Below are 27,955 nucleotides of genomic sequence, written 5' to 3' on the forward strand. Positions count from 1 at the left end.
AACTCGTAATCTTAACATCTTCTGAACTGTCGCATTATGAAAAAAATTACCCCCGTACAGTGTGTGCCGATAGAGAAATTAGCTCTTCAGACCAAAGCTGTTTTTTGTACCAGGCTGTAAACATGTTTATTTCTGCTGCAAATATCGTCTTCTTTGAATGGGTGTGTATGTTGTTTCTGGTGTTTCTACAGCCAGCCTCAAGTGGACACTTGATGAACTGCAGTTCCGCATCGGCTACATATATTGAGACCGGAATTTGCCGCTTGGGCTCACCATGTTATGCTTAACGGGCGCCAACATTCGCAATGTTGGTACCGAGGCATGCGCAGAAACAACCCGACTGGATGAGTCAATAGACCGCCGTCACATTCAAAACAAGCATTAAACTTACTGAAAAAACGTTGAGATCCCTCAAGTTAGTCCAGTACACAGCAGAACAGATTTGTGAGTTGATTTGAAGCAGACACCTGTCTTTGAGAAGTTTGAGTTTGCTCAGTCTCTCCCGCAGTTTCTCTTCTACTCTGATAATCCTGTACTGAAGAACACTGCAGGAGCCTAATTGGTCAAGAGAGCTGTCAACGACATCACATCTACTTTTTGAAATACAAATAAATATAAAATTCAAAAAAATTGACATTTGGACATAAAACAGCATGATAAGAATGAACTATAATGACCTACACCATGTTTTAGACGTTTTATTTGTTTTAATTTTATAGTTCTTAAATGTATATTTCATATATATATTTATATTTTATATATAATCTAAACTTTACCATGTTTCATCAGATCTCTCAATGTAATTTTTCTCACATCAAAATAGAGCGTAAACTCTATGATTGGTTGCCTGTTAGTGAAATGCACCCTGGGAGTCGTAGTTATCTCCAGGCTTCTTGTTGCAGACATACAGCCTCTCATCTTTTCTAGTTTAAATATAAGACATTTTATGTCCACGATTCAAACACACCTCTAACTTCATTTATTTTTTCTGTTGTTTGGGGAAAAAAGAGCAGCAGTTAGTGATAACAGTCCCTGTTTCTCTTCCTTGTCTTTATTTAATCCCAGTACACATTTTGAGGTGCGACATTTCAGCAAACTACAGCAGCAGAACAGGAGAGTTAACAACGATTTCAGAAACACCTTAGAAAATTACCTTGAAAATCTCTGTACAGCCGAGCAAATGCTAACACAAATACATGTCAAAAACAGCACAGGAATAAATGCAGCAGTCTCTGTTTATAGAAAATATATATACTGTCAATATCATTTTTTACAATATCTTAAAACATTTCATAGAAAGTCAGCGGATTGTAAAGTGAAAGAGATTAGAAAGCAGCGTTTCTTCTGTGTTTATTCTGACCCCATAAATTACCTGTTTGTTCTTTAAACACCACCGTTAAATGTCAAATTTTCCCCCAAAATTATTATTTTTACTCAAATAAAGGTTTGTTTAATGCAGTTAAATTGTATATTTTGTATGTAAATGTAAATAAAAATGTTTAGGAACGTGTATGATTGTATTTTAACTGGTTATTCCAAATATAATATTAAATGAGGCTTAAAATATTTATGATATGGCAAAATGAAAGATACAGTTAATAGTAGTATTATGACACCAAAGTACATCCAAAATATGAACAAATACTATATTTAATTCGTAAGGCGATAGATCATCTGTGAAGGTAAAAGCTACTCTCAATAGTAATGTGTTGACTTTTTCTTGTTAGCTAGCTAAAAAGCTAACCAGCATCCTAGCCAACATAAGCGTTGACTAAAATGCTAACATATGTTAGCCTAATGTAGCTTTGACCAAGTTTAAACAACACTGGCTAGCAAATTAACATATCCAGCATGTGAATCAGGCTGTAACGCTTCTTTTCAGCAACTGTCACTCTTAAATGTGGCTCACTAATTAGCATCTTTCTTGCTAGAAAACCATGTTCTAGCAAGCTGAGCTAGTACATCATTAACTTATCAACTCCTTGACGTATTATTATAAGCCAACACATAACTAAAAGTTTTTGTTTAATATATTTGCTTGCTTGAAAACATCTTGTAAACTCATGTATGTCAGCCAAGACCAAGCTAAATCAGTAGTTAGCGAATCAATCTGGTTCTTGCTCACTAACACTTTGCTTCCAAGCAAGCCAGATTGAATTCAACTTATTACAATTAGCTAGCTAAATTCTACGTTATTATTATTATTATTATTTTTTACAACTTTATTTAGAGAGGACAGGACAGTGGATAGTCTAAGAAACTGGGAGAGAGTGGGGGAATGACGTGGGAAAGAGGCGGCCCGCTATTTGGGCACGTAACTTAACCACTAGGCCAAGTCCGTGCCCAGCTAGCTAATTTCTAAACATATTCGCAAAGATAAATCAATTGTCTTATGAAGGTAATGTAGAGATCTTGGCTGACATATTGGCTTATTAGTCAAATAAATTGTGGCAGTCAATGTTACTTAGCCAAGATTTAGCTAAGAAATGTTCATCGGACTCACCAAAATACAGATTTATCTTAAAAGCTAATGCACGTAAACCTAGCCACATCTTTGCCAAAATTTGGTTGATAAATTAGCTGATTTGTCCTTGTCAAGACAATAAATTAGTTTACCAATAATGTATATTAGCTTTCTAGATGCAACCTGGACAAGACTTAAGTAACTAATTAATGTCTTGGCTAAGTTAACTGCACAGATGAGAGAAAATGTTAGCTTTTAGTTCACAAAAGCTCTAGCTTAGAAGTGATGTGTTAGCTTGCTTACCCTAGCACAACTTTCATTCATTATTGACCGTGGTTTTGCCTCAAATGTCAGACATTTTCTATCATGACTTTAAGCTGAGCTATTACATCTTTTGTGTCTTTTATCGCTATTGTGTCACTATGTCTTTAGTCGGTCTTTTGAGAAATGAGCGCTGAACAATGTTAAATTTCCAATGTTTGTATTTTTTCTCACTAAACAAACACAGAGGAAACGCTGCAGAGATTTGAGGGGTTAGCGGTTGAGTTACAGACGTGTCTGTGGTCAGAGGTAACAGGTGAGGTGGGCTTCCTGGTCAGTTGCTACGAAGGTTTTAGAGACAAGGAATGTTGGGAGCTCTTCATTTTACCCATAGCGGTCTTTAAAGATAATGAAGTCTGTCCATCGTGTCACTGCGACTTCAAACAAGCGAACAGTTTGTTAAATTACAGTCAATTTTATGTTTTGCAGAAGAGTCTTTGTTGTGTTATCCCTGGGTGGTTTGAGTGATTAAAATCCACATCAGCACCAAGACTTCCTTACAAAGCGCTCAAACAGGAAGAAGAGGAGGTCGGCGGTAGAAAAGTAAGGCGCTGGTGGCTAAACAGACTGCAGGAAAAGGGATAGGAGGATTAGTCCTCCATTTCACTGCTTTTATCTGAGATTATAACGAAGGTCTGAGGATTAACTGGACTCAACAGCTCAGCTGCTCCAACAAAGGTCAAACACAGACGTCCAAAATGTGATGGAGGAGTCTCCAAAATGTCTAAAAGTTGTCCCAACCAGGATCTAATAGATGAATGCTGCAGGGATTTGAACCAGCAACCTCTCACACAGCACACTGTCTGCTCATTCAAAGCACAGGAAAGGTGTTCAGGTGTGTTCACGGTATTCTGCTTTGCTGTTGGGAAATATGATCATCTATTCAGAGAAGTAGCAGCTACAGTAAATACTACAAGCCTGACAATATTGGATTTTTGAGTCCTTTACGGATAAAACGTAGTAATTCTCACACTGCAACCGTTTTCCTTTGACATCACACTTAACTGGGAAGCTCAAATGCTGTTATAATGTTGTATTCAAGGTACAATCTGTGTAAAACATGGACATGGTTTCAGATGTTGGTTTTTGAAGAGGCCTGACAACAGGGGTTGCCATTTCTGAAACACTGACTCAAATCATCTTCAGATCTGTTGACTGGCAAAGAGGCGAAGCTGAAGCAGGATTGACCACACCCCCAATTATGCAAACATACACATTACTCTAAGTCAGGTTAGTTTTTAAAAATACAAACATGAGTTACAGAGCCTGAAACTGCTTTTGTGTCAGGCTGTAAACATTAAGTTCTGCTGCAAAATGGGGCTCTATGGGGATTGACCAAGCGGCAACCTCCAGTCTAAAAATTTGAAGCTCATGCGGAAGTGTTATAAACTGCAATTCATCGAGAATCTACTTGAGGCTGGCTGCAGAAACACTGGAAACCACATACACCCCCATTCAAAAAAAGATTATCTTTGCAGCAGAAATAAACATGTTAACAGCCTGGTACAAAAAACGGCTTGGGTCTACTTAGCTCATTTCTCTATCGGCACAAACTGTACGGAGGGTGAATCTTTTTCTAACGCGACAGTTCAGAAGATATTAAGATTACAAGTTTTTACCCAAATAATGACATGACTGACTTGACTCCCGGACGGGAACACATAGCTGTTGGCTAGAGGCTCAAAGCCTGCCTCTTTACCTCACACTAAGTTTGGTTGAGTTCCGCATTTCCAATATGGGTGCCGCTGACAAATGGCTTCAAAACAGCGCTTCAGAAACAGATGGGTGACGTCCATATTTTATACAGTCCATGGGATTTACTCACTTTTGGAGACAGCCTCTTGTGGCCCCCCTAGGAACAGCAGCTCAGTTTGCACTTCTGCGTCGGCTTAATCTTTCAACACCACCGGTTGCAGCTTGGTTCAAGGTAAGCTATTATAATAAACATAGATATATAAGGCGTGTCATTTGAATTTTTAAGTTGTGGGGAGCTAACAAGTTATCTAATATTGGTTTAACCTTAAAAAGTGACCACATTTTGAACCTCTTCTGCCCTCCAAGTTTCTAATCCATCAAGTAGTAACACGTTAATGTCTTCTTTTACATGCACACCATCTACCAGTATTGACCAAAGGTATAACAGCAATGGAGCTTCCAACACAAAACACTGTGTTACAGCAAAGCTGATGCCGTGAATTCTTGGGAATTTAGAAAATCTGATGATGTGGGACTGGAATACGAGTATGGGCCTGGGCCATGCTCTACGGAAGCGTAAATGAAAGCCTGAACAGTTGTATAAATGAATGCACTGGAAACTTGATCCTGAATAAAAAGTGCTGATAGCAGCAAAAGCCAGAATATCGTGACCCCTGTCTTCCCGACAGTCAGGATGAAGGTGTTTCAGGAGAGAAAACCTGGGCCAGCTCGGTTTGAGTCCAGCACAATAGGTGATGACCGGACAGGACCTGATCGGAGGACAGAGGGACAACCTGTTCTGTCAAAACATCAGTCAGAAACTTCAACAACATTGTCTTCCTCACAAAGGACTCCAGACGAATCACAATGCTAATGCGGGAGTCTCTGTATGGGAAGGTGAGTCAAGCCCTTCCAGTGGCTCCTGAACCGACCCTCCATCGTGTGTCTGTGTTGATAACCGTCCACCTCCAAGCTGCCCTCTCTGTCAGCACATGGAGATGGTGACATTGATGCCCAGGTTGCCGTTATCTGCGAACAGATGTGCGATGGAGGTATCGAACACAAGGCAGTCGCTGTTCATGATGGAAGCCGCCACGCCATCATGTATGGAGCGCGGCGTGGCCTCCCAGGTGAGCCTGCGTCTGTTTCCGTTCAGCTCCAGGCGGTAGGCGAAGTTCTCGGCCTGCTTCCTGGTACCGATGAGCAGCACGACGGCGAAAAACTGCTGGTGGCCTTCATACTTCTCCTGCTTCTCAAGTACCAGCATGAAGTGGTGACTGAAACACGACTGCATCATCACCCAGTCCACTGCGCCCGGGAGGTTGATGTCTGTCGCCAGGAACACGATGTCCTCTCCCTAAGAACAGATATAGATTCAGTTTTTTAATCTAATCAATGTATTTGATATCTTTTTGTATATTTTTAACTAGAACTTGTTTTTGTATATTAAGCAGAGATTGTGAATGCTACCTTAAAGCTACTTAAAGAAGAGCAAAGCTAAAGCCTAGTTTATACTTCTGCGTTGACTATATGCCGTAGTGTAAGACACAGTCGTCGTATCCGTGTTGCTCTGCAGTACTCCACCTAAGCTCTTGTTGGCAGTGAGATTTCTATGCTAGTCAGATTGCATCTTTCTGGTCCTGCCACGTTTTCTGCTTGCTTGTCCACTGAGGGGTATGGTGACTCCGAGCGAGCTTATTATGATAAACTGGATACATGTTGCTGTTGATCATACAGCAGTTATCACAAAGAAGAAAAGAGATAAGTAGTTGAAGGAAATGGAATTGATGGTCAATGTACAGTGATTCCAGAAATGTTGTAAACACAGAAAACGCAATGTTGCCCAGCAGACCAATCACAGGGCTTGCAGTCACGTTGTTTCAAAGTGTAGTTACATTCAGGAGAGACACATGTTAGGCTTCTGCGTTGGAACAGGGATACGAGGACCTATGGCGTAGACTATGGCGTAGACTATGGCGTAGACTATGGCGTAGACTATGGCGTAGACTATGGCGTAGACTATGGCGTAGACTATGGCATAGTCTATGGAGTCGTTTTTGACTCACAAGTATATATCAGGCTTATGACCTGTGGGAATTTAATAGTTTTATATAATTTAGTGACTTCTCTCTCCATCCTTTGCTAAGCTGCAGTCCATGGGGTTCAGTCAGGTAGATGAGGGAGAACTTTTCTTTTATCTACAACTACTTCTTGGGTAATATTCTGAATACTTGCAGTTTGAGCTCAGAGGTATTTCTTTAACTGCACAAACTTCTTCTGAGAGGTCTCAGAGTAAAAACCTGAAGAGATAAAGGTGTACTCTGGATTTAGTGCACCTATTGGATTTTTTGATGATGCTCTGATGACTTCCTTATAGTTTAAAATCATTGTCGCAGCTGTTAACTGTAATCCAACACATCAGCCTGATCTTAAATGTAATAAGAAAAACCCAAAGTTTATGAACAGGAGAAACTGATCACAATGCACTGCTGTGAAATGTGTATTTTCTGACCTGCAGCGTGGTGATGGACTTGTGAGCGTGCATCAGGTGAGGCATGACAGCCTCCAGAGAGCCGTGCCATTTACAGGTGGCTCCGGGACACGGACAGGTGTACGGCCTGAACTCGCACACCTCCTCGTGATCAGGCTTCTCGCTATGATGAAGAGTCAGCAGGCAGCCGGCCGATGAGTACTGAGGGAGGAAAGAGGGAGACAGAGACAAGGGTTAAAGGTATATTTCACTGAAACTGATCTGGATGCTTGACAAGGAATCCTCTTGGGCTTTATAAAAAATGTAAGGAGTGCTGTGTGTAAGAACACAGTGAGGAAACATAGTTATGTTATCTGTTTCTCATAACACTGATCAGTAGAGACATGGAACAGCACAGGAACCAAGACTTCTGGTTAATTTGCATGAAGTAATTTCAGGATTAAAAAACTGATTTAGTCAACAAATTATTTGTGTAATAAATATTAAGGCAGAACTTCAATAAGACACGTCAAATATTGAGAGGAAAAAGAACGACAGCAAAAATATAAACAAATCCAAGGACAATGTGTCACTAATTTTAAAAACAAACCCAGAATTTCCTGATCATTGTATATAAAATCACAACTACTGATTGAAGGCTGGTGTTTTTTTTGTTCTTCTATTATCTTGTTTTTTTAAATCTTAATTGTATGGAGTCACAGGAGCACCTACAACACAAATAAATATAAATAAATACATGACAAAAATTAAGATTTAAATTACAGATGCAACAAAGTATTATGTGAATAAAACAAATCTTAAAAATTGAAATAAATAAGTGAATTTAGAAAGGAAGACAGAAAAGAAGAGAAAGTACAGTTAAAATGTTAAATTTTCAGATACAGGAAACATAAGTAAATTCTGATATTAAATAAAAAATCAATGCAATGATACGTTACATTTATTTTGGTTATATCTTTTTTATTCTTTACTGGATTCAAATGATATATTTCATTTTTGTGAATCAGTCAGTTAGTACAATCTGTGTATTTCTTATATGAACATACCATTTTAAATATAATATTATCTTTTTCCATCTTAATCTATTTTTGGGTTATTGCTTTGCTTTGATATTTCACACCGTTATAAATAAGATTTAAATACATTTTAAAAAATGTTATTTCTTTAATGTATTTCTGTCTTGTGGCACCTCGAAAACTATATTAAAATCAGCAAAAAGTACTTAAATAATATAAAACTAAGAGATTAAGTTGACTTTGTCTTATACTAATAAACATTCCCTGTTTATTTATTTTCTTCTCCTCCTTTATCTTCTATCATTCCTCCTTTCTCTCTTCTTCTCAGTGATACTGTATTTTCATTTTCTTCCAGGTCTGTTTGATCCGGACGAGGCGGGGGAATAAAATCACCCTCTGAGGGATTTTTGATTCTGCTCTTTCGGTTTGTAAATGTTCCCTCTGTAGCCGTCTCCTGAAATTTTTCTGAGATTCTGCTGAAGGTCACAGTGATGGGATTCTCCCCCCTTTCTCCCCCTTCCTCTTTCATCCTGAACAACACAGCACCTATAGATAGACCCTGCAGCATGTTCAGGGGAGGAGAGGAAGAGGGGGAGTAAATGAGGTGTGAAAACAGCAAGGCCACGAGGCGCTCAGGAAGACAGAGACTCAGGGGAGGGAGGAGGTGTCGTTAGAGATGCTGTTTGAACATCAGAGAGAGGGGGGGGAGAAGAGTATGAGCAGAAATTTCAATCAGTTTCACTTTGATTGCAGTATGTCAAGAAGATGCAGCTGATTGGTCATGACATCACAGCCCAGCACTGGCAACAAATGAGCCCAAGAAAGACCAACTACTGAATACAACCCATCCTGTTCAGGGCTGCATCAAACATATTCCAATTTCTATCATCCGGCTGTGTTAAATGCTCGATTCTGATTGGTTTAAATCATAAACAAAGGTGCCAAGGACAACCTGACTCCACACTAGGGCTGTCATACCACCAGATTTTTAAACATTAAAATTATACCAGTAAAAATCAGACAATATTAATATCCGTTTGTAAATGTCTGACCAGTCCCAAAGGTTGGAAGACTAGGAGCTGAGCGAAAGTAAGAGACAGAAACATCGGCCAAATTGAAGAAAACAGAAACAAGTAGACACTAACCACAACGTGATAGTGTTAAAGACTAGTTGAGTGCAAATCAAATGTTAACAGACTTTAAATGTAACGAGGCAGGAGGCTTTATCAGATGTTGCCATGGTCCTGTAGTTATTGTATGTATCAGTTCAAAATAATAACAGAAAAATGCTAAAGTTCGGGCTTCAACCTTAAAGGAAATTCTTCAGTTTCTTTATGTTTTTTCTATCTGAAAGTGGGCTGATAAGAATAAACCGTTGATTTGAAACCGCTTCCAAAGGTGGACTTGAAGGGACTAGTTATTTATGTTTTTAGCTGTATCAATAGATCATCTGTAAATCAACTTGTTAATAGCTTTAGTTAGTAGCCAAGTATTAAGCAGGACTCTTGCGCTTCAAGTCCAGGGTTGTGCAGGTGAGTAGAGGTGTAGCTACACCCTTAAACTAGGTCCAACACTTGATCCTACATTTCCCTCAATGCACCTGAATAGAGACTTTTAATAGAGCGTCCCCGCCTGGTAGGAAGCCAAACATCCATTTGTAGTGTTATGACTTTTCTTCTACACAATCTGATGTGTACGTCCCTCTTACCTCAACTCTGATGACATCATCACTTAAATCATGAAAGAGCAATTAACCGCTGTTTTAAAGAGTATTTAATATCCAGATTATCATCTCTATAATCAGCTGCTTCTTTTGTCTAAGCTGAAATTCTTAATCCAATGTTGTTGTATGTTTTGTTTTTTATTACGTTGTTCTCTTTAAGTTTCTGGCAGCAGGAGAGCTCCACTTTACAAGCTTTCTTTTCCATATGCTTTGTTTTAGCACCAAACACCAAAACAAACTCCTAGTATGTCTGAACTTACTTAACAATAACCTGAGTCTGATTCTAGAAACTGAGCGTTTGGTTGTTGTAAGAGGATGTGACAGGAGTGACAGCGACAGACTTATCTCTGACAGTGTGATGACAGGATGATCTCCTGGAGGAGCAGCAGTGTGTCTGTGTTTGATGAACGCCTCCACATGTTCAGGAGGAAACAGAGGCAGACAGAGGGAAGAGAAATGATGGGTGAAAATAAATTTGAGCCTCTTTCTCTTGTGTTGTTTGCACAGGCATGGTGACACATTTCTTATTTACAGCAGCAGAGACACTGACTCACAATCTGCACGGAGCAGAGACACACAGCAACACCTCAGAGGAAATATCTGCCAAACTTCAGCGTGACTATTTCACTGATAAAAACCAGCAGAGTTTAAAAACCTTCATCACTACATCCACAAATGACTCCAATGATTAAACCGGATAAAATCAGAATAATGTAGAAGTCACGTGATGAAACAGAGGAAGGTGACACAGCAGCAGGTTCACTGTTCGTCCCATTAAATATTCATCAGCAGCAGGTCAGAACGCAGCAGCAGCTTCCTGGAAAACAGCAGCAGGCTGCAACACAACTGCTGCTTCATTTACACCAAACTGAGATCTGTTTCTACGGGAGGTGACTGGAAACACTCTCCACCTGTTCTAATTCAATTTCAGATATGCGTCCGATACTGACTTAAGTCAGTCCTTTGCTGTTCTGTGTTTACTTCAGCAACATGAGTGTACTACATCTTGTGTTATCAGCTTGCCAGTAGGCATGTGCATTATTCCAGTCGGAGCCAACATAGCGTCTGCAAAGTTAATGTTTCAAGGTGAGGTGGTAGAATCACAAAATGTAACTTCATCAAGCATCATCCCGAAGACAAGTTCAACCAAACAAAAAGCAAATCAATGTTCATTTTTAATATAAGCAAAGATGTCTGAGACAAAGTGTGCTTGAGCTAGCGCTGGGCGATATTGACTATCGATATTGATAATTATCTCGATAAATATCAAATCATGATTTCATTTAAATTTAAAGTCAGACTTTTGCTCCTGAGTGAAAGTTGAAGACACCAGACAGTTTGTTAGTTTGTATCTGGATTCAGTTTTCTGGTGAACTTCTTGAATCCATCATTTCTGACGGTGCTAACAGGAAGCAGGTCTTTAATGTATGATGAGATTTCAGTGAAGTTTTAGTTTGTAGATTCTTATTTTTCTCAGGTTGAGATAATTTGCATAATTTGATTTAATTTACAACAAATATATATCACATTGTATACTGTGTGTCAGTTTAGTAGATTAGTGTTTTTAGTTTTGCACTCACCTTTAAGAATTCTAAGGGTTATGGGCAGAGTGATATTGTTTCCCAGAGTGCAGTGAATGCAACCCTGCTAGGTTTTGAGTTTTCTTCAGTGTCGCTGTCGCTCGTTTCAGCTGTTTTTATATTCCTCTTCGAACATCTTTAAGCCCTGCCTACCTCTCACCCTGCGACATGATTGGCTGTTTTGAGACCAATCATCGGCGGAAGCCATATTGCTTCTGTCGACCTAGTGTGAGGTAAAGAGGCAGAGTTTGAGCCTCCTAGCCAACAGCTGCGGCGTTCCCGCAGGCAGCTGTGCCTCTCATTGGAAGACTCGTAATCTCAATATCTTCAAAATTGCCGCGTTAGAAAAAAATTCACCGCCCTCACAGTGAGAGCACATCGAGAAATTAGCTATCCAGACTACACTCATATTTTGTACCAGGCTGTAAACATGTTTATTTACTGCTGCAAAGATAGTCTTTTTCCCATTCATGTGTATGTGACTTCTGGTACTTCTGGAGCCAGCTTCAAGTGGATCCTCGATGAACTGCAGCTTTTAACACTTCCGCATTGGACTCATATTTTTAGACCGGAGGTTGCTGCTTGGTGGCAACTAGTGTTTAAGGCGCATTAGCACTAAGAGTGTAACTAAGAGTCGGAACAATGAAAACAGCAAGCTCTGTGATTGGTCTGCTTGATACCATTGTATTTCCAGAATCTGTGTATATTACATCTCCTGTAGAGCCTCCTCTCTTTTTTCTTTTGCAATAACTGCTGCTCAACGTGTATCAGCTCCAACTTCAAATAATATGCTCAAAGTCACCATAGTATCCTGTGCACAAACAAGCAGCATGTAAGTCCTCAGGCCGATACTGGTGATATGGTGGCTAAGGAGGAAATCGTATTTTCGACAAGTGTTTGGAGTATTGCACAGCGACATGGACACTCAAACGCAGAAGTATGCAGTTCTCACGGGTCAATGCATAAGTATAGTCCAGGCTTTATGGTATGCTAATCTGAAACAGCAAACTTTACTCTGAACCCCACATTTGAGAATCAGAATCAGAATCAGCTTTATTGGCCAGGTATGCTTGAACACACAAGGAATTTGACTTAGGTAAACTGTGCTCTCTTTGTACAAGGCATAAGAATAAGGCATACAAATAAAAATAAAAATAAAATAAAAATAATAAAAATGACATCAGCTATAAATACAGAAAAACAACAAATAGGCATGACTAATATGTACAGGCTAAAAAATATGATAAAAGTGCAGTGGTGAGTAGCAGAGGTAGTTTTTACATTAAGAAAATAGTAGTAATTTGTGTGTTTTATAAAGATATCACAAAACTTTTTGATGGTGGACAAAATCTCTGCCGTTTTCTCTTGTTCAGGATGTCACAGACCCACACCTGTTTTATCAGTACCTTGCATTAACGCATACTTCTATCTAGATTGTCATTCTACCATAAGAACTTTTTGATGACATATTTGTCATGTTGCCCACCCCTAGGACGGCGTAACTTACATCTTAAATGATGCTCTACCTTTCTAAATTTTAATTTGACCTCAGTTTGAACCTATAAAAAATAAACAGAGATCATGGTCAGCCAGATCTAAGCTCCCATATGGTTTCACTGCATTTTAGGCTACACATGATGAACCAACAAAGGATGTGTTGGTGGATAAAAAAGAAGCTTCATCTTTCCCTACAAAGAAATAAAAGCTCCAGCTATTTAAAGATTGTATTCAGGATAAGCTTAAACAGGATTATGCAAACAAAGATCTCATGCAGCCGTTTGTATCGACTGAGCAACACAGCTCAGATGAAAATGTACAACTATTTTTAAATAATACCGACCCAGATGCATACTGAGTGGGACACTTTATGATGTAAAAATAAACTTCTCCCAGGAGATACTTTCGACATGACTTCAAAGATTTCTTTGATACTGGTACACCTGAGAAAAAACATCCTGAGACAATCAATCCATCTCTAATTCAAGTTAAAACAGCTCATGTGTCAGACCAAACATATTGGTTCAGCAGCTTTAGACACCACAGCCCACACATTATTCAAGCAGTGGCTGAACAGCTGCAGATAACACCTTTAACCTGAACTAAATATCAACCAGCTCACACCAGATCCATCAGAACAGCACAGCAAGAAAAACACTCTGCAGAGCCGCGATCAATACCAATCACGCTAAAAGCAACGTGCGCATGTGTGTGTGTGTGTGTGTGTGTGTGTGTGGTGAGACAGCTTGCGAAATGGGTTAGAGGTAGAAAGATTCCCTCCATCACACTCAGGTTCAGAGCGGTTCAGAGGTTTTTTTTCTATGGCGGGAATACAGTGGAGTCAGTTTGTTTCAGATCAATAATCAGATTAATCAGGGGATCTTAACAGATGAGGTCATGTCACATGACTCTGGTAAAGAGAGGACGGAGCATCTTTTATTCTCGGTCAAGACCCTGAACGTATCATATAACTCGGGTTGTGAGAGTACAATCCTCAGAAGGAGAGAAAAAAAACAGCTCAGTTTTCTCAGTTTGGCGGACGAGTGTTCGTCTGAACTTACTCAGTCTCAGTTTCACTGTAATCAGTAAGTTCCACAGAGGCTTCACACGGTATGGACATGAAAAAGAAAATTACTTTTTCATATGTTTGTGTGGGAGGATTAGGGCCCCTGATGTTTTTTTTAGGTCTGACCTTCTCCACGGAATGTCAATTTTTTCTCAGAATTACGAGATCAAAGACAGAATTTGGTCTTTGATCTCAGAATCCTAGAACAGCTGCTGTTGCTCTCCATACAGAATGTTTTTCCTGCAAACACCAAAGCCTGCTGATACCTGATTGGTCAATACTACTCAAACAACAGACAGACAGAGACCAGCAGCCTGTTGCACCAGCTGTGCGTAAATTGTGTCCTAAGTTAGGGTGTAAAGTCCTCACTAAACCATACGCTGAAGCCAGTTAGTTTGTAACTTAAGTTGTGTCTGTGTTTGGTTTCACCACAGAGACGTAAGGTTAATCTCAACTAGTAGACCGTAACGTCCAAACTAACCAAAACATTCTCAAGTTTACACTTCCAGCATCCAATCATAGGAAAGCACCAATTTTTTATGCAGGGGTTGTTACATTATCTTTCGTGACTAATCGTCTCAGAACCATAGACTGTATAAAATATGGACGTAGTATCCGTGACGTCACCCATCTGTTCCTGAGAGCTGTTTTGAAGCCAATCGACGGCAGCAGCCATATTGGAAAGGTGGAACTCAACCAGGCAGAGTGTAACGTAGTGTGAGCCTCCTAGCCAATAGCTATGTGTTCCGGACCGGGAGTCAGTCATATTCTTATTTGGGCAAAACTGGTAATCTTAATATCTTCTGAACCATCATGTTAGAAAAAAATTCACCCCCCGTACAGTGTGTGCCATTAGAGAGATTAGCTTCATAGGGCCAAGCCGTTTTTGAACCAGGCTGTAAACATGTTTATTAACGCTGCAAAGATCGTCTTTTTCCCATTCATATCTATGTGGTTTCCGGTGTTTCTGCAGCCGGCCTCAAGCGGATTTTCGATGTATTGCAGTTTAGAGCACTTCCGCATAGGCTTCATCGTTTGAGACCTGAGGTTGCTGCTTGATCAGAACTGACCAATAGCTGAAACAAACTTCTGTTACTGTCACAGAACAAAAACAGAAGGTATGTAAATCTTGATTAAGTGTCATAGTAAGGTGATCAATATAACCTAAATCCTTAATCTGCGGTGTGTGTAATAACAGTGACATCGAGTGGTAAAATGATCAACTACAACATACGTTAATATTCCAGAGTGCAAATCTTGGTCTTCATATTTTTCCAAAGGATATAATCTCTTGCAGATAACACGTTGCTGAAGTAATATAGCTGGGAGAACCCTCTGTATCTCCTCATCCTCCAAATCATCCCACCTTTCAAAACGACGCAGCATGTAAACCAGTATTCTAAGGAGGACTTTACACCTACTGGGAGCTAAGTGTAAGAATAAGGTTGTAACTTAGGCTGACGTTGGAACTATCTCAGCTAGTGCTACGCCCAAAACGTTAGTAGAGTGTAAACTCCATCCTAAATGGGAAATTGCGCTCAAACTACGCTACGTTTGAACTTATGCACCGCTGGTGCAACAGGCTGCAGAACACTTCTCAGACTAAAATCCAGACCATGAGATCCTGAACATGTTCACCTGTAATCACAGGTTAGTTGTAGCTGAAAGTAAAAAGCTTTTTCAGGTCTGTCCTGAAGAGGAGAAGAAAACTACTTTTACAATGTTTGTTTGTTGAATGGAGGTGGGATCTATCATTTCTGATGCTGCGTTCCAGGAAGTCAGGAAATCTAAACGCTGATTGTCTTTAGTGACACAGCATCAAGCAGATTTGCATCTCAGTGTAAATGTTTGATCTAGAACAGATTGTTAGCAGCTCTTCATGCAGATATCTGTTTATAGAGAGAAATAAATCCTCCTCAGATTACCTACCATGGGAGCAGGGGTGTCATTATGCTGGATTGTGTTCCTCCTGCTTTTGCTCTCTGTATAAAAATACTGTTTTTCCTGCTGATACCTGATTGGTCAACACTACTTTAATAACAAACGTACCGCAGACATAAAACAGAATCCTTCCTAAACTATCCAGACCCCAGAGTATCTACATTTGTATGTAGTTCATCAGTGAATAAAACTGGACAGGCTTTTAAGGATCCACTAAAAATCCATCAGCATAAAGATGTGATTTATTTTCCAGTATCTTTTTGTTTGACTGACATCGCTGCAGGCAGAATACAAATCGGGATGAAAGCTGTTACTATTAAATTATGCATCATCTGCCTCATGAGTTTAAAAACAACTTGGACAAACACACCGCATCCACACAGACTGCTGCAGATGTCAGCAGCTACAGGGCCGGCTTGCGTTTTGGACCTGGACTCACCTGGCTGACCGGCAGCGGTTTGGTGCGGCCTACGGGTCGGCCCCCTCTGCCTTTGACCTCTGACCCCTGCTGCTGATGTTGTTGAAGTTGTTGTCCTGTGTTAGCAGTTAGCCCCGCAGCACTACTTGCACCGACTCCATGGTGGCGATGCCAGCCCAGCAGGCAGCGCCACTGAGCCAGCTCCCTGAGGAGAGGCAGGCAGGAGGCTGGACACAGCATCGAACATACACACGCTGCTGACACACAGACATACGTATAAACAGACCTGATCACTTCGAGACTTTGAGTCCAGGAACAAGAAGAGACATGTTTCACCCTCACACGGAGCAGGTATCTCCCCCTCGTGAATTTCTCTGATGAATTCCTCCCTGGTCTTCAGAACAGAAACACATGGATCTCTTTGATCATGTAAAAGGTAAAGCAGGTGTACATTTACAGCTCACCTGATCCACAATCCAGCAAGGACATTTACAGATGAAAGGAAACCTTTCTATCATCCCTGCAGGTGTATTCAAACGAAAATGTCAAAAATAAATCACCTGAATTTTGACATTTTTTTGACAATTTTGATTCGGTGCTTTTTAATTATTTATTTTTCCTGATTTTTGTCAGATCTTTTTGTTTTTCATGAGCCGAGTTATCCACAGAAGTCTCTTCTTTTTCAAACACAAGACCTGTTTCCAGCAGGTTAAACAAACTAAACTAAACAAACCAAAGGCAAATAAATGCACTTTTCTGGCTTCAGGCTGAATGACAATGAAAACAAAAAGCCACACTGTACACACGAAACAAGGAGTGTAATTATTGATTCATCTGCCATTTTTTCAGAGTCCTGCAAATCTTTAAGTGTCGCTTTCAAATGTTATTTATTGATCTATTATAGTCATAACACCCTCCATCAAAGATTTACACCTTCACTTATCTTTCTGTGTCACTGACTGAAAGGATTTTCACACCTGAACCTGTTGACGTTCTTTAAATTTACAGCTCCTACTTTGAAGTCAAACTTTGATTTATTGTAGTTGTTTGTCCCTCTCTGCTCTCCGTACATCCCCAGACAGGCCAAAGGAGTGAAACAGACAGCAGGCGGTCAGCAGCTGTTCAGATGGACCGCAGAGCCACGTGGAGATCAAATATCAGAGAGATTAAAACTCCACAGCAGCACAAACTCCACATGTGAGTTCAGTCACATTGTCTCCAGGATGACAACATAAAGTCCACTGAAGCACCGTCTTTATAAAGCCTCTCAGAGCAAATGTGCATGTGGATAAAAATAGTATCGGACCACATTGTTCTACAGTGCAGCCTCCTGCAATGAGCAGTAATGCAGCGATTACATGAAACTAACTCGTCCACATAACTACAGGAAATCGTCTTTATAGTTGAAGGGAATGTTTCTCTGTAGCGACATCATTTTCCTACTATAAGAGCTGTGTAATGAAGACATTCACCAAACTTGGAACAAGGAAGAAGTCATTCCAAAATTTTGAAGTTTTTACTAAAGTCTTTGAATACGTTTTTTTTGTTTGATACAATACGTCATTTTCTCGCCATTAAGACCTTCCATGAAGCCAATATGGATGTGCTAAAAGCTGCAGGTGAGTCAGTCCTCATATACCTCTTTTCGACCAACACAAACCGGGTTGTATTTCTGGGCTGGTGCTGTCGCTGGTTCGGAGCTGGTTGAACTCGGGAACCAACACAGCACCCCTTTGTTTTTCTGCCTGCTTGAGCCTGTGGAAGAGGAACGTCATGCAGCAGATTTACGTGACTACTTTTCCCAGCAGCACTAGCGCAAACTTTCCCTCACAGCAACAACGACGATAGCTTGTCTCCTCAGCCGACCACTGCTTTGCCTTGGAATCCATTAGTCTGTTTTATTTTTTCACTGCAGGACAATGGCGGAAACACGCTTGGTTTTTGGTTTTGATCACGGCAACCCCGCCCCTGCCGTAAGCGGTTCTCAGATCTATACCAGCAAAGAGTTGGAGCCACTCAGTCAATATCGATAATTATCACGATAAATATCTAATCATTCTTTCATCTAAATTTAAAGGCAGATTTTTGCTTGTGAGTGAATGTTGAAGAAACCAGACTGTTTGTTAGTTTGTATCTGGATTTAGTTTTCTGATAAACTTCTTGAATCCATCATTTCTGACGCTGCCAACACGAAGCAGGTATTTAGCGTAAAATGAGATTATGTGAAGTTTTAATTTTTCTCAGTTTGAGGTGATTTGCACAATTTGATTGAAATTTATAACAAAGAAATATCAAATAGTATACTGTGTGTAATGATTATTACTCTATCTCCCTCTGCCTTCTCTTATTGGACGTCATTATGTCTCTTCTGACAGTCACTAGATAGAAGCGTAGAGACAGGGACGTCACTTTTGTTGACAAAGTTGATATCAGAAGCTCCGCCCCTTTTTTATTATGATTGGCAGGCGAAGGAGATAGCACAATGGCGGGCGGACAGGGCGGTGTCACAAAAGTTGAACTATGTTTGTCACTTATCTGCCTTGTTTGTGCTGAAATATGGCACTTCCAGAACAAATAAAAGCTGTCAGTGGACACAGGCCCTAACATTTCAATGAGGAGACCTGTTCTTTAAAGCTGGACATATATTGGGTTACCTACACTGCTAAAAAAAATGGTGGGAAAGTTGAATCTGAGTTCAGTGTATCATCACATCTGCATTAGTAAGAATTTATCCACAAAAATCACAAAATCATAATCTATTAGTTTTTATCAACAATGATGGAAAAAGGTTGAACTCAACTATCTTCAGACTGCTTTTTAGACACAGATTCTCGCCTAAAAACAACACTTTCTCCAAAAACAACAACTTGCTTTAATCAAAATTAAACTATTTTACTATCATTATTATCAAAATATAAAATGCTGCTTGTATTTTTTTGTTTTGACATAAAACAAGAAAAATGTGAATAATTGGAGGTTTTTCGGAATATTTAACAACCGATCAAAGATATAATTGGCAGATGAATCAATAGAAGACAACAACTAACACACAACCAGCCATGCATCAGGCACACACACACACACACACACACACACACACACACACACACACACACACACACACACACACACACACACACACACACACACACACACACACACACACACACACACACACACACACACACACACACACCTTAGCTTGCACAATTAATCAATTAATTTGATACAAATAACCTATAGTGAATAATTTCAGTCCATCAGTATACAAAAACATCAAACTGGCTGGAACTGTACTTAATGATTAATCACAGCAAGAACTGATAGATAATCAATCACACACACATACACACACACACACACTGACACATACACACATACACACATACACACATACCAGATCCTGTTGGTGAATGGACGCAGCAGTAATGCAGCTAAACCCTGCTCGCCTCCTCTCTCTCTCTCTCTCTCTCTCTCTCTCTCTCTCTCTCTCTCTCTCCTGCTGCAGCAGAAGAAGATAAAAACAACAAACTGTTTTCTTCTTCTGTGGTGATAAAAAACGACCCTCCAGAAACGCACACTGTCACAGATCTCAGAGCTGGAACACGGATGCCGACACACTCTCTCCAGAGCTATGTGGCGCTTGTCCGTTCAAAACCAGAGACACTCAAACACACACACACACTCTCCCTCCTCTCTCTCTGATTTCACTATCGGCCGCTCTCTTCCTCTCTCTGACTGAGCAGCAGAAAAACATTCACCCTCCAACCGACCGAGCAGCACAGTCACGAGACGCCGCTGCAGCACACACACACGTGAACACACAAACACACATTGTGGGGGTGGGGAGAAAGAAAGAAAGAGAGAGAGAGAGAGAGAGAGAGAGAGAGAGAGAGAGAGAGAGAGAGAGAGAGAGAGAGAGAGAGAGAGAGAATACAAGGAGGGTATCGCTCAGCCGAGTACGATCCTCCTCCTCCTCCTCCTCCCAGCATCTGTCGACTCCCCCCAACACACACACACCGTAACACGCACACACACACACCGCAACACGCACACACACACACCGCAACACACACACACACACACACACACACACACACACACACACACAGATTTCTTTCTCTTCCTTTTATAAAAACATGTTTTTTGTCTCCTCTAAAAACACAGAATTTTCAGATGTTGTCATGTGACAGAAATCCTCCTCCTGACAGTCAGTCATGTTGTTTTGATATTGAGTGACGTTTTTATTTACTATTTAATGTGCTGGTTAATTAGACTACACTCTCTTTGTCAGATAACACCATTAGAGAGTCATGCTGTTGCTGTAAATCAGTCGTAGCTCGCCATCTTTCCCCTCGTTCATTGCTGATGTCATCATGAAGGAGAAACCAGGGGCCGACTTACAGGAGCAAGAATGTAAACAAACAAGGTGTCCAAAACTGCTTCTGTGTACTATGACAGTTAAAACTCAAAATGTGTCAAAGTGTTTGTGAAAGAAAGACAAAGCTGGACACAGACAATTAGACATCCAGTTTTTGTACAGCAAAAACAGAAGCCATTAAAAGTGGATACACATGAGGTACTATTCCAAAAGTATCCTGCAGTGCTCCTTTTTAAACAGCAGAGGGCACTATCTGCTTTTGTCTTCTCTTGTTTGACGTCATTATGTCTCTTACCCGGGACTTCCACCAGATTCGTGTCCGGTTCGTCTCCGATTCGTTGCGGTCAGCCTCCATGCTCTCTCATCTGTCAACACTAGTGGTGAACGGATCATCGTTGATCAGTGATCCATACGGATGCCTCTCCACGGTTCAGCACGGACGTGTTCCACGGATTGGTTGATGAAAAAAAAAAAAGCTGCGCGTGTTCACGTGATGACCGCATGTTCAATCCACACTCACTAGTTAAGTGCAGTGGTAGTCATGGCAAGTGAAGGAACAGAGGAACTTGAAAAACCTCCTGCGTCTTTTATGTCACATGTATGGGAGCATTTTAGTTTCCCTGTGAAATACAGTGAATGCTGAATGTGCTTGAGCCACGTTATGAATTCCGTCGCGCACCCACTAGACCAGAGGCCGTCAATAGGCGGTCGGAGGGCCGCATCCAGCCGCTTCTTTGTGGCCCCCGAACCGTTTTTCCTTCACTCTGTGTTTTGGTCGGGTCACCGCGTGTTTACCAGGACTTGTCTCCATGTCATCGATTCGCAGACAGGCTGTTACTGGGTCACTTAGAGTCCACTGCTGCGAGTGCAATTTTTAACTTTCACTTTCGTTTAAGGAGCAATTCGCATATTGGCACTTTGCCAGCTGTAGGACCCTAGAGTGCATGAAAACGGTGTGTTCACAGTTTGCAGCTCAAAGAAAAGTGGACAGTGAAAATCAGCGATTGAAAGAAGAATGGAGTGAAACTTTTGAAGTTCCTCTGCTCCTTCACTTGCCATGCCATGCCATGAAATGCAGTGAATGAGGCAGGACTGGGCCCACAGATAGGGTGCTTTGCACATGCAGTAAATTTTGAGTTGAATGTTGTTTCTATTTAATGGGCTAAAGTTTAAAAGTGTTTTACAAAATAAATGGAGAACAAAGTTATATTTGTCTTGTCTTCTTTCTTTTTTGTTGATCCGAAAAATGATCCGATCCGTGACTCAAAACAGGGATACAATCCGAACCGTGATCCGTTGCACCCCTAATCAAAACTGCGTTTTCAGAACACAGCACGGATCGGGATAGCCACAGAGCTGGACAGCTGGAGTCATGTGAGCGAAGTTTTCCTGTAATTATGGTAATTACTGCAGTAACGAATATCCTCCTCCTTTTCCTGTCCCACTTGATCTGCTCTGTTGAGACTGATGTGTAGTGCTCCAGCACAGGCAGCCGGAACGCAACGAAGCAGGTCCGGTGGAAGTGAACACGTTGACTAAAACAAAAACCTATCAGATCAGGTGCCGTGATGGATCAGAGACGGGCCAGACACGGATCCGGTGGCAGTTTAGGATCCATCATCTTGTTTTGGGAGCTGAGCGAGAAGACAACTGTCTACAAAGCTTGAAAGACACTGATGAATCAAATTTATCCACGTCCAACATGATGCAAGAACGGCACCACAGCGAGAAGCTCGACACCACGTACAACCAGAATTCCAAAAATGTTGGACTTCATTTAAAGCTAGGGCTGGTAGTCTCGAAAAACTAGCATGAATTCTAATGTAGAATGTCTTCAGGACTCTGTCTATTTATAATAATTATATATAGTTTAATTTGATTTCCACTGTAACATAACACACAAAGCCAATTGGCCGTGTTGCATAGCTAGAGAACATAAAGAGGCGTACAAATTCTTTAACACGCAGACTATCAACATTGAACCAGGCTCATAAAAAGAATCATGCAGAACGAGGCTGCAACAAAGAGAACGAAAAATATGTTGATATCTCTGGACCTGAGCCCGGATAAGATGGACTTAGGGGAAGTGGAAAACTGTCCTGTGGTCTGATGAATCAAAATCTGACTTTTTTTTTGGAAATCATGGACGCTGTGTCCTCTGTTCTAAAGAGGAGAGGGACCACCCGGCTTGTTATCAGCTCACAGTTCAAAGCTGGCATCCCTGATGGTATGGGGATCATAACACGGGACTTCCACCAGATCCATGTCTGGTCTGTCTCCGATCCGCTTCGGTCTGGCCCCGTGCTCTCTCATCCGTCATCACCCACCGGTTGCGTTTTTGGAACTAAGCACGGAGCGAAGACCACCGGACAGAGCTCTAGAGTCATGTGACCGAGGTTTCCCCGCGGTAATTACTGCATTAATTAATATCCTCCTCCTCTCCTCATCCATGTTGTCTTTACCGTCCTGTGAAAACCTCAGACTTGTTGACTCCAGGCCTGGCTCCGCTCATCATGATGTTTGTTGTTGTAGTTAAGTGAAATACGATCTGGGGATAACACAGAGTGTTTTATTCTGAAAATTAACCAGACGTTTTCATTTGTTTTTGAAAAATAATAGAAGTCTTGTGTATCTGATCTGGAGGGCTCCGACCTGCTGTATCAGAGACGCAGCCAGAACGCAACGAAGCGGATCCAGCGAGATTTCACACATTGACTAGAAACCTATCAGAACGGTGCCGTGGCGGACCGGAGACGGACCGGACACTGATCCGGTGGCATTTGGCTGTATGTGTCCATTTTATGGGCAGCTTACACATCTGTGAAGTCTCCATTAATGCTGAACAGTAAAAGTTTTAGGAGAAACATATGATGCCATCCAGACGATGACTTTTTCAAGAAGACCTTACATATTTCAGCAAGACAATGGAAAACCACATCCTGCATGTAATACAACAGCATGGCTCTGTAGTAGAAGAGTCCAGGTGCTGAACTGTACCACCTGCAGTCCTGACTAAAGACATTTGGAGCATCATGAAACCAAAAATACGACAAAGGAGACCCTGAAACTCGGTTTGTCCTGATGATGTTATAACAGAGTGTAAGAGGGCGAGAAAGCACACCTTCCTTTAAAGGAGCAGAAGTCTGTTTAGAGCACACCGTGTTCGGTTCATTGCCTCACATAAAAAACATCATAAAAAACACACAGACCTACACGATGCCAGCCGGTCACTTCACATAATAAACACAGAAGATTCAAGAAGAAGCTGTCTGTTCTCTGCAGCTCCAACATGTCCTGATTCTGTGCTCTGAATATTAATTTGAAAACTCAGAGAAATCAATAACTCAGGTGGTCTCCGCTTTATTCTGTCCGAATCCACTCAGTGAGTGAATGAGGCTGCAGACCCGCAGGGGAGCTACTACATCAGTCAGAAACCTTGTGACAACAAAGACTGAACACACTCAGTGTACAACATCAGAGGTCACACACACACACACACACACACACACACACACACACACACACACACACACACACACACACACACACACACACACACACACACACACACACACACACACACACACACACACACGGCGGCAGGTAGGTGGTGAACGTGTGCGTGAATGCAGATGAGATTTCCAGGTTTGAAATGTAAATGAAGAAGAGCTCCACCAACATGACTGATGTTTTATCTACAGACAAAGTGATCTCAAATCTGCCATGAAGAAGTGGGATCAGATTCTCCTGCAACACACCTGAGACTCATGAACATGCATCTGTTTTAGTCATAATAACCATTTTATGTGTGCAAGATCGCCATCCATGATCAACAGACGGGTTCTTATCTCCACTTTTTGCAATTCGATTAATAACGTGTAGATTAAAAATGATGCGTCATCTGTTTATACAAGGTTCGATCATTTCTGATCAGGTGTTTACGAGCTGGAAGCTCATTCTCGTACTCTTAGTAGTGTGACATCATAGCAGGAAGAGAAAGAGAGGAAGAGAAAGGGAGAGGGAGAGTTCCTTTAGTACATCCGTCCTGTTAATGCATTGACTGAAGTAAGACGTCTCCTGTTTTGTACCTTCAGGTCATCTGCAGCTGGTTGTAGGGCAGGGCAATATGGCCTCAAAATAAAATCTCTGATTTTTGTGTTTTTAAACAAACTCAACTTAGGATTTTGTTCAATTTTTCTTTTCAAAAACACAAAAACAAATGTCAAAGGAACGACTCAAGAAAAGTTGTGCGCCCCTGGGTGATGGTCTAACCTTTGTTGTAATCAGGTAAGTCAGCAGATTGGAGGCCGACACTTCACAGAACCCAATCGTTGGTGATAAATGCACTGTCAAACTCATATAAGGCTGCATGGTTCCACTGGACCATATGTCTGTTGTAGCGGAGTAAAGCCACATCCCTCCAGCTCCAGCTTGGGAGCTTTCATCATGTAGAGGTGTCAAGATGAGGTAAATTCAGCTACTTACAGCTGGGTAGCTCATACCTGGGGTCATATCTAGTTTGAAGCATGTGGATAAGCCCAGGCTTCTCCACTGTATCATATATTTAGTTGTATGCAGTGCAACTGCATTGGCTGCGGCTGTCTAGTGCATCTCTTATTGAGACATGTCTCTCCCACATGGCTTCATGCCTCTGCTCAAGATTCTGAAATAGTATCGGCCCTGCTGCAGCATTATGCTGCAACAGCCTTTGAACTAACTGCAGTGGACTGCAGTTCGTTCGAGGTCTCAACACTGCACAACGAAACCAGTTTAAACAACTAAAGAGACTGAGCCTACAAACACTATGGCCATTTTCGAAACCGCCTACTATACTAGCAGTATGTACTGATTTGGCCAAAATTCAGTAAGCAATAAGTGAACAAGAGCAAAATCTGCAGTATGCCAGAAATACTCGGATGTCTACGTGATGCGAGACTGCCTGTTATCTGTCTCCGCTGTTTTCTCCTTGTGCTTTAAGCGCATGTGGTTAAGCATAGAACTAGTATTTCTATGTAAGTATGTAAGTTTAACGCCACATATCTTGCACTGCACACTAACTTCATTATTTTTTAGAGATACTTCCAGACATCACTTTTTTTAACTGACATGTCACAAGTGAAGCAGACGGTTCTGTGTTTGTTGTGCTTTCGCTTTCAGTTGAATAACGTGTTCCTAAAGTGTTGCCGTAGCTACCGTAAATCTGGCTCGGTGTGTTCTAAAGCTGATGCCGTGGCTGGAGAAGTCAAACGTTTAAATCCCGTTAATTATTTTCCTAGCTAGTATATTCAGTTAGGCGAAAACAAAAAGCACATGGTCACACATGTAACGCTGTATGAGTTCAAGTTATCTTGCCAGGTGCACGAATAACAAAATGCTATTCGAATAATGGGCTCAACAGCGAGTACTGGACTATTCGTACCCATCCCTACATACGTAGGTAGTAGGTCGAAGGCCGTTTCGAAAACAGCCTATCATTAATGCTGGCAGCCATGTTGCAGGAAGTAAACATGGGGGAGGTTAACAAGAGCCAAATGGAAGTGGAGGAGGAAGTCAAAGTTAAAGTTTCAAAATTGGTCCTAAACCGCAAATACAAATGAATCGATAAAATTGATTAGTCGCCCAGCCGTTGATGATTACTGCCTAAAAGATCTCACACACACGCGCACACACACGCGCACACACACACACACACACACACACACACACACACACACACACACACACACACACACACACACACACACACACAGGAAAGAGAGACAGTAAGAGGTCAGGCAGGACACACTGGTGTGTGTGTATGAAGAAAGGAAATTTAAAAAGCAGCATATTATTACAGGCAGATGACACAATGTGATATTGATATCATCTACAGTAAAACCTGGACATGTTGGGTTTTTTATTTTTGGAGTAACATTCCTGCAGGATGCACCTGATCTAAGTCAGAGATGTACAGTAAAGTATGCTTTCCTTATCTCTTCACTGACTCCAAATGTAGACCCAAAGATTCCTCTCTAAGAAGAAGAAGAAACAGAAGAAGAAGAAGAAACAGAAGAAACAGAAGAAGAAGAAACAGAAGAAGAAGGAGAAGAGAGGAACCATGAGAGTTTGTTTTGGTTCCTGCGGGCCCCCTGTGACGTAGCGGAGACGTGCACACACCTGTCAGCTCGCTCGCTGCGGGATGAGGAAGTGTGTGAAAGTAGACCGAAGTGGGCAGTTAGCTCGTGTTCGTGTCGGTCCCCACTCAGCGGGAGACCAGGTGAGGGTGTGTTGGGCTTACCTTGCAGGGGAACGGCAGCGTGGAGGCCACTTTCTCCATGGCCAGGTTCCGGATGCTCGGGGTGAGCGGGCCTCGGCAGGTCGGGCAGCAGCTCAGCTTCTGGCGGCACTGGTTGCAGACCAGGTGACCCGCCTGGCACTGCAGGATGGGCGGCAGGACGTAGTCGAAGCATACCGGGCACTCGAACAGCGCTGTGAGCTCCGGAGACTGCCCGGGTAGGCCGGTGGAGCTCAGGGACACCGCGGAGGAAGGGGGAGCAGACCCCGACCCGGCCACAGAGCCCACACCGGCGGCTGCTGCCGCCGCTGCGGCCGCGGCTGCTGCTGCTGCAGCGGCGGCCGCGGAGCCTCCACTAACTCCGTGCTTTCCTCCGCTTGCTTTCCCGGCCCCGAGTCCTCCCCCTCCGGCCCCGGCTGAGGACGGGCGGCTCATGGCTTCCAGCTGCGGTCCGTTTCCTGCGAACAGCCGAGCAGGCGGTAACGTCATCTACTGTTTACTACCGGACGTCGCTGCAGGCCCCCGGAGACTCAATATGGCCGCTGACAGTTTGTATCGCCTGCCGCACGCTCTGATTGGACGCTGCGTCACAGATTGACAGGGCGCTCGGCCAATCAGAGGGCGGGGTTGTGTCGTTATGCAATGCTTGGCGAAAATCTGAAGGGGGAACATTTGAGATAGTTCCTCTCTACAAGCTAAAAAAAAAAAACATTAACATTTATTTTATGTGTCAATGTTAAAGCTGTGTTGTATTTTTAACAGCTGACCATTTTCCCTTTTCCCCTAAATCTTTGCACCCTGGCTCATCTTTACAACACATTTTTCTTAAATGTCTGTACAAATAAAGTTTCTTATTACATTAATGTATATATATAAACCCTTAGTTTGGTTTGGTTCTCATTACATATATTTCATACACATGTCTTTTGTGGTCAAAAAGTACAATATAATTGACAGAGCAGTATGATACAAAATAACATAATGTTCAAGTCCAGAATTTAATTTTTTTTTTATCTATGTCCAGGGTTCCTGATAACCCGGAAAACAGTTGACCAGTTTTCCAGTACTGGAAAACACCTGGAAAATGG

At 41.7% G+C, this 27,955-nt stretch overlaps 1 protein-coding gene across 1 annotated transcript; it reads right to left on the bottom strand.

Annotated features, from left to right (window-relative positions):
- Positions 1 to 1,016: 1,016 nt before the first annotated feature.
- Positions 1,017 to 27,440, bottom strand: siah2l (seven in absentia homolog 2 (Drosophila)-like). Its single transcript, XM_034683155.1, has 3 exons — positions 26,871 to 27,440; positions 6,993 to 7,172; positions 1,017 to 5,837 (listed from the first exon to the last, which is right to left on the bottom strand). Exons 1-3 carry the CDS (start codon positions 27,354 to 27,356, stop codon positions 5,466 to 5,468), a joined length of 1,038 nt encoding a protein of 345 aa, XP_034539046.1. The 5' UTR covers positions 27,357 to 27,440; the 3' UTR covers positions 1,017 to 5,465.
- Between the last annotated feature and the right edge of the window lie 515 nt (positions 27,441 to 27,955).

Source organism: Notolabrus celidotus, chromosome 5 (genome assembly GCF_009762535.1).
Source record: "Notolabrus celidotus isolate fNotCel1 chromosome 5, fNotCel1.pri, whole genome shotgun sequence".
Taxonomy (NCBI): domain Eukaryota; kingdom Metazoa; phylum Chordata; class Actinopteri; order Labriformes; family Labridae; genus Notolabrus; species Notolabrus celidotus.